The sequence below is a fragment of the Tribolium castaneum genome, chromosome 7 (assembly GCF_031307605.1).
Source record: "Tribolium castaneum strain GA2 chromosome 7, icTriCast1.1, whole genome shotgun sequence".
In the NCBI taxonomy this organism is placed as follows: Eukaryota; Metazoa; Arthropoda; class Insecta; order Coleoptera; family Tenebrionidae; genus Tribolium; species Tribolium castaneum.
The window spans coordinates 3,593,539-3,605,582 of NC_087400.1; the positions used below are offsets into that span (position 1 = coordinate 3,593,539).

At 39.3% G+C, this 12,044-nt stretch overlaps 3 protein-coding genes across 4 annotated transcripts; 2 read left to right on the plus strand and 1 right to left on the minus strand.

Moving 5' to 3' along the window:
- Positions 1-663: 663 nt before the first annotated feature.
- Positions 664-6,160, minus strand: PolQ (DNA polymerase theta). Its single transcript, XM_964218.4, has 3 exons — positions 1,768-6,160; positions 1,041-1,305; positions 664-994 (listed from the first exon to the last, which is right to left on the minus strand). Exons 1-3 carry the CDS (start codon positions 5,980-5,982, stop codon positions 708-710), a joined length of 4,767 nt encoding a protein of 1,588 aa, XP_969311.1. The 5' UTR covers positions 5,983-6,160; the 3' UTR covers positions 664-707.
- Positions 6,161-6,524: 364 nt separating this feature from the next.
- LOC107398835 (uncharacterized) lies at positions 6,525-8,331 on the plus strand. Its single transcript, XM_015984323.2, has 8 exons — positions 6,525-6,702; positions 6,748-6,893; positions 6,949-7,076; positions 7,124-7,383; positions 7,432-7,568; positions 7,618-7,727; positions 7,775-7,843; positions 7,896-8,331. Exons 4-8 carry the CDS (start codon positions 7,330-7,332, stop codon positions 8,003-8,005), a joined length of 480 nt encoding a protein of 159 aa, XP_015839809.1. The 5' UTR covers positions 6,525-6,702; positions 6,748-6,893; positions 6,949-7,076; positions 7,124-7,329; the 3' UTR covers positions 8,006-8,331.
- An 866-nt stretch (positions 8,332-9,197) lies between these two features.
- LOC103314446 (hypothetical protein) lies at positions 9,198-11,540 on the plus strand. 2 transcript variants are annotated; one of them, XM_008200541.3, is made up of 9 exons: positions 9,198-9,334; positions 9,388-9,566; positions 9,613-10,082; positions 10,129-10,241; positions 10,293-10,438; positions 10,484-10,937; positions 10,991-11,139; positions 11,193-11,359; positions 11,405-11,540. In XM_008200541.3, exons 6-9 carry the CDS (start codon positions 10,887-10,889, stop codon positions 11,473-11,475), a joined length of 438 nt encoding a protein of 145 aa, XP_008198763.1. In that variant the 5' UTR covers positions 9,198-9,334; positions 9,388-9,566; positions 9,613-10,082; positions 10,129-10,241; positions 10,293-10,438; positions 10,484-10,886; the 3' UTR covers positions 11,476-11,540. The 2 variants fall into 2 exon arrangements, 1 of the variants encoding a protein (XP_008198763.1); XR_010334796.1 differs by lacking the exons at positions 10,991-11,139; positions 11,193-11,359; positions 11,405-11,540 and having other exon boundaries at positions 10,484-10,648.
- The last annotated feature ends 504 nt before the right edge of the window (positions 11,541-12,044 follow it).

Consider the following 12,044-nt stretch of genomic DNA (forward strand, 5'->3'; position numbering starts at 1 on the left):
TTTTAAATGAGTTCTGGAGTAAACTAGTGTTGTAAAAATGATGTTATTATACGTAAAATGAGCCGTAGAATTCAGTGGAATAAACCGTTTTGCTCTACGACTTTTAGTTTTTGAGTTATGAATTTTAATAAATAACCCGGCGCATCCACCATTTTTCAAATTAATATAAACTTTTAAATAAGTTCTGGAGTAAGCTAGTGTTGTAAAAATGATGTTATTATACGTAAAATGAGCCGTAGAATTCAGTGGAATAAACCGTTTTGCTCTACGACTTTTAGTTTTTGAGTTATGAATTTTAATAAATAACCCGGCGCATCCACCATTTTTCAAATTAATATAAACTTTTAAATAAGTTCTGGAGTAAGCTAGTGTTGTAAAAGTGATGTTATTATACGTAAAATGAGCCGTAGAATTCAGTGGAATAAACCGTTTTGCTCTACGGCTGTTAATTTTTGAGTTATGAATTTTTATAAGTAACCCGGCGCATCCACCATTTTTCAAATTAAGATAAGCTTTTAAATAAGTTCTGGAGTGAGCTAGTGTTGTAAAAATGGTGTTATTATACGTAAAATGAGCCGTAGAATTCAGTGGAATAAACCGTTTTGCTCTACGACTTTTAATTTTTGAGTTTTAGGGATTTTTTAAGTGAAAAAAAAAACAAGCTAAAATCGCAACAATATAATTCCAAAAATATACAGATCATCCAATCACAATTTATATTCAGTCAATTGTCCCCAACTAGGCCCACTCTTCACTTTCACCGGAAACGGAATCGACAATTTGACACTTCCCTCCATTTCCGTCTTTAAAATTCGCACAAAACTCCCCAAACTCCCTTCCGGTACTTCATACAACAACTCGTCGTGAAGATGCAATACCAACTTAACTTCTTTTTCCCCCAGAAACACCGTTTCGAGCCTCACCATCGCCATCTTCACTAAATCAGCAGCCGAACCTTGAATTGTCGTATTGACAGCTTGACGTTCGGCTTGACCTATTACAACACTCAAAACAAACATTTCATCCAATGAGAAACTTACTCTTAACAGCGCCATTTTTGTGGTTAATGTGCGCCAAAAAGCGCCTTCTACCGGCCAAAGTTTCAACAAAACCGGTTTTACGACACGTCTCTATAATCTCACTTATATATTTTTGCACACCAGGATATGCATTGCGAAAAGTTTGCATAAATCGAGTCGCCTGTGCCTCATCAGTATTCAGTTGTTCGGCTAATGCCTTGCTTCCCATTCCGTAAATAATCCCATAAATAATTTGTTTCGCCCGCTGACGTAACTCTTCGGTGACCTTGAAAAAAAAATACATACAGGGGGTGACACCTAAACCACCATTCAAAATATTTCGGGTTGTAACAGTGGTATTGATCTGAAAATCTGGTAACGACCATAGTTCACAAGGCCCGATTTAATAAAATATTTTCAAGATGGCGCCACTTCCGGGTATCCCGGAAGTGGGCTCCAACTTTGTTACTAATCTAGTGGGATATGTTTTTATTATATTTTCGGACGACTCGGGTCATTTTGAACAAATTTCCATTAACAGTCCCTATACCTAGCTTAAGCCGTTTTCGAGATATTTCCAATTTTTTGAATATTACATTTGCACCTTCACGTTCAAACAGCGCTAACTCCGCCATTTTTAAATATTTTAAAATCATATTTGGGCAAATTTCAGACGTAATATAGGTCCTCGGTTTGACGTTTTCACAATTTCAAAAAAAAATTAACACTGCACAGTGCTATCAAGTACCTCATTCTCTGATATGTTGTTCCATTTGGCCGCTATTGCCCGAAAGATGTCGCCCTTCCTCCTCAAAATCCCCCCCAAGACCTCGTCACGTGACAAATGCGCCAAAACCCTTAGCTCCAATTGGCAGAAATCGGCCGAAACCATCACGTGACCTTGACTTGGAACAAAAGCCTTCCGACAACTAACCTCAACACCGTCAATGTCAAAATCTTTGGCAACATTTTGCAAATTCGGTTCGTGCATAGTGATACGACCCGTTGCAGTGTGGGTAACATAACAACCAAAAATACGCCCATTTTCCACCAAACGAATCAACGGTTGCAAGGTTTTACCAATGGTAGCACTGATTTTGCGCCATTTTAAAATCAAACTAGCCAACGGATTATCATTTTTTTGCAAACTTTTTTTACTATTATTATCTGATTGGAGAATTTTCGCCAATTGCCGTGACGACGCAAACGAAAAATGGCGCCCGGCAATCGCGTGACCTTGGCGCTCAATCGCCTTAAGTTCACGTGTGAGCAAGTCGACTAGATTTGACAAAGTCGAGACATTAGCCCCAATCCCAGCCAACTCGATATTTGCCAAAATGCGCATAATTGACATCTCAGTGTCAAAAACGGTCAAAAGATTGCTTTTTGACAGTTCAACTTCAATATTTTTCAAAACGTGCCAACTGAGATAACACTCAAAAATTGAGCGTAGCTTCGCGTCCTGACCTTGATCTAGTGGCAATTCGGGACAATATGTTTCAACCAATTGGTGTAGCGTTTTGTCCTGTCCTTCGGGTTGCAACAACCAATCGGCAACCTTCGGATCATGGACACGTGACCTAAACTCCACCCCGTGCCACTTATGCAACGTTTTGATTTGTTGCTTGCAATTGTACATAATGATCGTCTTTTGTTGCTCGTTGACAATATGGCGGATCAAGTCGATAGTTTCGCGTTTTTTGGCCACGTCCAGATAGTAGGCGGTGGAATGGCCCCAAAAAAGGGCAAAACCGCTGATTGGCACCTCAGGTGATTTGATTGTGTGATTTAAACCGATCGTGCGTCCTTGTTTAGTGGGACACGAGGCGAAGGCGAGTGCCACAAGGTTAGCACTTTTGATTTCGTGACGAAACGAGTCGAATAAAAGGTCATGGGCGCACACATCGACAGTTTCAAGGTTAAATATTGTTCGTTGTTTCTTAACCGGTGTTTCGTGACTTAGTCGACGTTTTGTGCGTTTTTTGGGCGTTTTGAAGGAGTAGCTTTCATCAGGTGACGCCACAATCACGTCACCTGTTGAATTCAGACTAATGTCATTGGTTTTAACGGCCCATTTTGCTTCCTTAAGGCCCATTTCAATTCTTAGAAACTCTCGAGTGTTTGCCAAAATCATCTCAGCTGCCTCTCGTTCAGTTAAACCTTCTTTTCCAGTAATCCAAATGTTGCGAAACTTGTTACGTTCTCTTAAGGCGTGTTCCGTTTCCCCCTCCCTTAATTTCCCACTTTCGAACGGTACAACTTTAAGGAACGCTGATTCAATGGTGGCAACGTCCGAATTTGCAATTTGTATTAAAGTTTCAAGTCCTGCATTGTATAAAGCTCGGGCGCTACGTCCGTTCAAAAGAGGCAGACGCATCAGATCTAGTAGGTCACGTGACACGCCAAAATGAAGGCGGTCTTGAAATTGCGAAATAAGTATTTCGACATTTGCCCAACCTAACTGTTTCGCGAAAGCGGTTACCATACCGGCAAACGTTGCAGCTGTCAGTTGTAACGTCTGTAACAAGCCGCGGTTACAACCGAACTTGGCACAAACCGACGCAAGAGGGCGTTCGTTAACCAAGTCTTGTAACGCCAGTGCTATATAGAAGCGTTTGTGCACTTGTTGCTTCTGATAATTGTTACTTGGTAACTGACCACGTGTTGCTGCAACTATGTAACTCTCTCTTACCCCCACCAATTCCCCCACTTTTTGCATAGTGGTGGGGAGCTTCTCCCACACTTGTAGATAGTTCATCCAGTCTAAGTTACCCCATTGGTGGCACGCACTATACGGAGTGACCAAATAAACCAATTGGAGTTCCGTATTTAGAACAAAACACTGACGCGCTTTATCCAACTCGCCCAAAAGTGCCAACCCATCTTCGGGGGGTAGAGAGGAAGTCAAGCAGGCTTTGCCAAGCCCACTTGGTGTATATTTATCATCACCAAGGCGAAGGAACTCATTGCAGAGCAAAAAATCCAAAGCCTCCTCAACACTAGTCTGACCCAAAAGGGTACATTTGGCAAACAAACGAACATCATCGTAGGTCGTAGCCACCCCACTTGCTATGATTTCCAAGATGGCGCGTCTCAATCGTCCATCTTGTTCCAGACAACTGACAATCGGCTCCAACTCATCTTCCAGGATTTTACGTACGATCTTTTCGTCTTTTTTTTGGCAAACTAGTATACTTTCACCTGCTGTGTCTTTACCCATACGCCCAGCACGCCCAACCATTTGCCGGTAACTCAACCCATCAATCGCCCGCCCATGAAAAATGGGCGTCCGTATTATAACTCTCCTTGCTGGTAAATTAACTCCAGACGATAGCGTAGACGTGGCGACCAAAACCCGTATAACTCCGCCCCTAAACCCGCCCTCTATTATATCGCGTTCGTCCAATGTCAAGCCGGCGTGGTGAAACCCCACCCCGAACGACACACACTTCCGCAAAACATCGTCCAATCCGATTGGACTTAACGCCAGTTGATTTAACAACTCACCAATCGCCTCGGCGTTCAATTGGTGACGTAATGCATGATCGGCTTGACCACGCCCCAATTTATAAAACGCTTGGGCGATTTGTAAAGCTAGATTCTCGCACCAGTTTTTCGTAGGACAGAAAATAAGTACGGAACAGTTGGCTGTAATGGTCTCAAGACACAATTGTAGGATGTGGTCCGTGTCAGGGTAGGGGGCGGGGTCAAGAGTGCGCACCAATCTGAAGCGAGAATCGTACAACGAATCGCCTAGCAACACGTGTTCGTGTAAGGGGATTGGGCGATAGTTCGTGACGTAGAGTTCGGCGTCCAGCCAATCGGCGAGTGTTTTGAGATTAGGGAGCGTTGCGCTCATTCCGATTATTTGTATTTCGATTTGGTGTTTCAAGGTCATGTATTTGAGTTTCGTGAGTAAGAGTTCAAGGATGTAACCACGGTGGGTTTCCCCCAATAAATGCATTTCGTCAATGACTACAGTCCCGATTTCCCCCAAACTCCCATCTTGGAGGAAACCATTTATGAGGCTATTAGCCTTCTCGATGGTACAAACGGCAAACTGAACTGATTTGAACCCTCCTGGGGGGTTATATGAGCCCATAAAACCCTCCACTCGGACTCCACTCCCTCCAAAAATGTCTTGAAAGTAAAACATTTTCTCACGAACGACTGATACAAAAGGGAGGATAAAAATCACTTTTTTCGAACGTTCAAGCACAGTTTTGATCGATAAAATCTCAGCTACTAGCGTTTTACCGGCCGAGGTTGGAGCAGAGTAGACTAGATTTTTATTCATTGTCAATATTTTGGGGTTATTGAGACACTCCACCTGCCAGGGGAACATCATAGTTATGTTCCGTGACGCGTATTTATCCAAAATGGCGGCTGGAAGCCCCCACGATGCCAAACTTCGACTGTCATTGGTCGGTTCAAGGTCACGTGGGAGTGAAGCAGAATCGGGATTGGCCGGTTCTGTGTCACGTGATTGTAGAGAAGAATCGAGATTGGCCGGTTCAGGGTCACGTGGGTACAGAGAATCGCGATTGGCCGGTTCAAGGTCACGTGATTGAGGAGGAGAATCGAGATTGGTCGGTTGGGTGTTACGTAATTGGGGAGGGGAGTCGAAAAGACCCGGTTCGTGATTGGTCAGTTCAAGATCACGTGATTCGAACAGACTGTGATTGGTCGGTTCGGGGTCACGTGGCGAGTCAAAAAGGCTTGATTTGGGGGAATCACATAATGAAGGTGACCCGAAAATGTCACTATCAACGCTCGAGTGGTGTTTTTCGTTTTGGAGGATTGGTACTTGGGGGGTACTGAAATAATCCTGGATTTTTTTCGTTTCTTGGTCCAGTTCTTGTGAATTAAGGAAGAGAGAATCATCGAAGGAAATATCATTCGTTGGCTTTGTGGCATTTGTTGCAATATTTGTAAAATTAAAATCATCAAATGTATCGTTCATAATTGTGAATAAAAACACTAAAACACTGCACTTTCACTTGATTGAAAAAATATACACAACGTAATCACTTATATACAGATAATAAATAAAAAAAAACAATATTTACAACATGTTTACACGCTTTATGAGGTTAGGAATTCGAATTATGACAACTGTCATTGTTGCCAATTAAAATTGAAATTTTGTGGCTTTGAACAGTTACATTGTACGGAAATTAACGGTGAATATTGACCATCCAATCAGCCATTGTTTTAAACGCCCAATCATTTTTTTGCACGTTTTTTTTTTCAAGTTACGAAAGCTCGAAATTCCGTAGATGCGAAAGCAAAAATTTTGGGATTCCAAAAATTTTAATTTCACTAAATAATCACAGCATAACAACCTTAGTCTGTGGCAATACATTGACTTGTTACGTATCAAGCGATAAAATCACCAAAAGTGTGCTAAATATATAACTTTCGTTAAAATTCGATTTGGTGAATTGCTGGTTGCCTACGATAGTTTGAGCGCCCCATTCGAAAACTCAGTCTTGTGGTTGTAGTTTTCTACGCAGAATCGGCCCCATTCCAGCAATCAATGCTCCAGAATCATAAAATGTTTGAAAGTGAAACAAACAACAAGAAAAAAATTCGTTGTCACTTTATTGTTAATTTTCGCCTCAACCTGGCTCCAACACACATTTTTACACTTTTTTCTTTAGTTATTTACACACCTGTCTCGGTAAGACCCACTTACTGTCACACTATAAACGAGGAAAAAATCCAGACTTTGGTCCACCACAGGACGAGACGAGTTTGTCGAATTTTAAACAAATTCGAAAATTACAACAATACAAATTATACAGTTTATACGACTGTTAATTGTTATCACTCGTGTTGTGATGAGGGGTGTTGTATTTGGTCAACTGGCTCGTAATTAATTAAATTAATTAGTGAATTAATAAATTAATTAATGGATAAATTCCAGACTTGTTCTAATTTTAATCGTTGTGGTTATTTGTTCGTGCAAGTGCATGAAGATGTACTGGAGGGCGAATTGTACGAAAGAGGACAGTGGTACCAACTCACAGGAAAATATCCTAATGGGTTCGCAAAGTTAGTACAATTTTAACTTAACAGGTTTTGCAGAAAAACAATTTCAGATATTTCACGCGATTATGGTACTAGTAGTGACATTTCGCCCCCTCCACCATATCACGTGGCCTCCACTTACCCCCCACCCTGCGATAAAATCCCCACCTACGAAGAGGCATGCAACCAACAATGCGAGCATTAATAAACTAAACTGTACAATTTTTTTTATTTTTTTTTTCTTCTTCAATAAAGTGTTCAATACGCAGAATCCAAAATGTTTTTGTACACAAGTGCGTTGTTTCTCCTCTCATGGATTAAAAAAATCGAGGTGAGCCCTTATAAATATATTATTGTGTTCAAAATTAAACGATTTAAGGGGCGCACTCGAAATAAGCCAAAAATTTGTAAATTTCGCTCAGTTGATGGGCCCCCTTATAACTACACGTGGAAAACGGAGCTGTGCCCCAACGCCTGGTGCTGCTCCCATGGGTGCTGCCCCTGGTACTTCAACCTGTGAGCCCCCTCAGTTTTCATAACTTCTTCAAAAAATTATTTTTTCCAGCACTATTTGCGTTTTTATCGTCGTTATTATTTTCTCGATAATTAAAATCGTGGAGGTTTGGTGCAAAAAACCAGAAAATTCGGAGGAAAACACCGAGATTCACTTAAATTGTAACTGTTAATTAGTCCAGATTTTAATTTAATTTAATTAATTTTAGCGGCTTTTTTGGGGGATAATTACGGGACGGCCCCTCTGACCCCCCTACCCCCTTGGACGTACCCCAATTGTATTAATTACGCTTCCGTTAATTATAATTGAGTGATTAATAATATTTTTAGATGGTTTTTCGAGTGAAAGTTTGGGGCGCCTGGCGCCCCCCACAGACCCCGCCCCCAGTTATGACGAGGTGATGGGGCGTAAAGTAGACAACCAGTTACACACCAAATAAAATCGATACTTTCGGACGCCATGACGGCGCCATAAGGGTCGTAAACCCCGATCTTTGCAATAAAATTTATTACGTCTCTTGTTATGTAATACAATTAAAATGCAATAAAATTAACAATTTTTTCTTAATTCAATTAATAATAAATACAAATTGTTAATCCCAACTGGCGTTTTTTTTTGTCAAATTGACGCAAAACAATAAAAAATCTATAAAAATTTTATGGGTCCAGTAGGCCTGGAAAATACAAAATTCGGCCTCAGATGTGGTTCAGACTTTCGCAGTTACGTTGGTAACATTGTGTTAAAAAAATGTAGATTTTGGGTGATTTTTGACGATTTTAACCGTTAAATTAAGTTAAAATAAGTTGGCTTGATCTGTATGTGTCAAAAATATACGATTTTACTGACTTTTAATCAATTTTATCAGTTAATAAGTAATTAAAGTTGGCTTGGTATTGGTCCAGAAAATGCATAAGTTGACCATAATTCTGACATTGGTAACGCTGTAAGTATAAAAAACGCGAAATTTTAGTGATTTTTGCCCATTTTTAGCCAAATTTCGGCAAATCGGAATTTTGTCTAATCAAAGCTAGCCTTGAAATAGTCAATTGTACAGATTTCGCTTATTGTTGTAATAAAGGCTGTTGTAGTGACGGGTGGTACACCTGGTAACCAAAATCATCTAACTTGTCAATCGTTGAAGAATATTTTTTAGGCCGCTCGGTATTTTAGTAATAATTCTTTTCTTATGTTGTCTAACTTGTGCCAAAGCTTGGTGGGACGTGTACAAAAACCGGCCCCAACAAACAGGTATAGCAACATGACAAAATCAAAATTACTAAAAGCATGATTTTAGATAATATTAGGGTGAGATATACGACTAGAGATAATAATAGTGATAATCCACCAGATTATCACATTGCTATTTATTATCCACAACCAGGAAATCGTGTACCGTCATATGAAGAAGTAATGGGGTGGGACAGGTGAGCTCACCTTAAAGAAACTTTGACATGTATGTAATAAAGTTTACACAAAAATAAAAAATTATTAAAAAAAAATTGTTTGCGTTACTTCTATCTTTCCCAAGTTCCATGTTTGAATAAAATTGTATTTTATATCCAAATGATGTATTATATAATTTATACTGCACTTTTTTAAAACTAAACATATGCAACCAATCATACACACATTCTTTAAATTCACTTGTCACAAGGCAAATATTTGCACAGCTTTATTTTATATTTTAACAACTTAACAACTTCTTGAAACGCATTTTTATTGTTTTGTCACACGTTTCGTTCATTTTTTAGTCGAAATTATGATTAGGGTGAGTGACAATTATAATAATATACAGTGTGTTTGCGTAACACCGCATTACAGGGTTCCCACTTTTGCATAATTCAAGAGGAAAAATCCTACAAATTAATTTATTGCAACCTTGAATTTAATCACTGTTGTGATAAGGGCTGTTGCAAGGAAACAACTTTTGGCCCCATCTACGTAACAAAAATTGATCAAAATCACTTTCCGTCAACCCCCACCTTCCCAACCTACGTTTGGTAACAAATCCCTAATAAAAATCCCCCAAAAAAATATGATTTTTAGGTTGGTACTGGTGCTTGGTGTTTTTTGTTACATTCTGTTGTACATTTGCCACATTTTGAAAAAAAATGATGATGAAAGCAGTACGCCCCCACAAACGCCCGAACTTAACCTCACTTTGTCGTTCAACCAATCAGGAGCTGGCAATTTTAATATGCACCTCCCTGCCATTCCGCTAACGCCCAGGACTCCGCCCCCTGGTTACATGACGCTGACTCCGCCCCCCACCTACAGTGCGGCCATACATTTTCCTCCAATTGGGGAGAAAATGGCCGAAACGAAATGTTAAAAGCAATAAATACGTTGACACGGATTTTATTTCGACAAATTTGCATTTTATTATTTATCTATAAGTAACACGAATTTGATCAAAAGGTTATCTCATTGTTATCACTATTTGTTTCAAACGTCTACAATTTCGTAACGAAAAAATGTTACGAATTTTAGTGCAATTTTTGACAATTGTTTCCCTAGTACGTATCAAGTGTTTTTGAATTTTTATTTTTTGACAATTTTTAGACACACTGTCAAATGCCATGTGTCAATAATTCAAACCCTTATTTCTGTCAAACGGGTGACATTTGTTGCGATAATGGTTGTTGTACCAAACCCTACATTATACCCAAAGTCAGGTAACAACTGTCATTTGACATTTGACACATTGTCACCATATTATTTTTTAGTATAACGCTCGGAATCAATTTATTTCTCTTCGTTTTCTTTTTATCCCTTCTTATTTGGTGTCTTGACATGACAAAACGGCTATGTCACAATGACATTGACACGATAAATGTCAATTTGGCCGTATTTGACACTCGCGTCAATGATGGTAAAACGCGAAATGTCATAAACAAAAATAATATTTTTTTGACAGGATTGGACGAAATTATTGACATGGACCCGCCCCCTCTTTACAGTGTTGCCATCCATCTACCAACTAACAGAATACCAACCTACGAAGAAGCAACCGAAACGTCACTATAACACTATATATATTTTTTGAAATTTTTTACTCAAATAAAGACGGCTGTGTGTTGTTTATTGTTTAGTTGCCTGGCAACTAAGTCGAGGTGGCGCCGCCACTGGTGACATTGATGCGTAAAAAGTTGTGTCAAAATTTTGGCAAAGCCCCCTGTGATAAAATGACTCAAAGTATGTTTTTTTGAGTGTTTGAGGCAAATTGCGACGTGGTGTGGCCTCGTGACGTCACACTTGCCTCAATTTGCAATAACTTGCAAAATTTTGAGGTTAGGTGAAATGATACGTTACGCAAAACCATGACAATACTCAATCTCAAATTTTTGTTTTTTTTATTTTTTTGTACCCTGGTGAGTAATTTTTTTTGGTTTTGTAATAAATTGTCTTTTGTTGTTTGAATTAGACAAATGTAAATTGTTGCACAGTCGACGTGATAATCCCAGACGGCCATGGTTCGTACATTCGCACCTTTAATTTTGTCGACTGTAACCTTATTTTTGAGACGTGCTGTACCGAGGGGTGTTGCCCTAGGTTCAGCCACGCCCATATTTGGTATATTTGACTCAAATTTTAGCCAATCATGGTCCGTAAAATGGCGTTTTTAGGATTTTTGCCGGCACTTTTTCATTCATTTTCGGGATTTGTGTGTTTGGCTGTTGGCTCTTATGTTGTAAGAGGCGGGGCGAGGGGCGGGGCCGCCCTCCACCAATAAGGGATGATAATGGCGATTCGCCAATGGTTAATTTGGTCATTCCGGATAATAACAGGACTGGTAAGTTTTGGGGATTTTTGTGTTTTGTTTTAGTGTTTTTTTTAGTTGGGGGTATTCAGAACACCGCCCCGGTGACTCCGCCCCCGAGCTACGAAGAAGCGACCTCTATGAGGTGACAGGGACGTTGAATTTGTACAGATTTTATACAAATATATTTTTTGAATAAATATTTCTAAAAATGTGCGTTTTTTTATTTCAAGGCCGTCCAAAAAAATTCCATTGGGGCTAAATCTGGGCATTTTGGTGGTGAAAATGATGCACCTATTACACAATAATATGTATAATAATTGATTTTTTATGTTAATAATTGCGTATTAAATTCTTAAATATACTTTTTTGAGTTTTTTTTTATTTTGGCTAAATACGGGCCCAAATCGCGAAACTAATGTTATATTTGTACTCACAAGGTACAAAAATGTAAGTAACGAGTACCATCATGTTAGTCTAAAAAAAATTCACAAATGGCCAAATCGGGTGTTTTCGGTGGAAAAAATAAAACAGCAGTGACAATAATAATTCTACGTGTTGTTGATTTTTGTAAAATTATTATATATCTTTGAAATAAATGTTTTTTCAAATTTGTGCGCGTTTTTTTTAAATTTTTGCCAAAACGAAGCCTTGAATTGCTAAACCAAGGTCATATTCGGACTCACAAGGTTGCAAAACGTAAGTAACGAGTACCAAC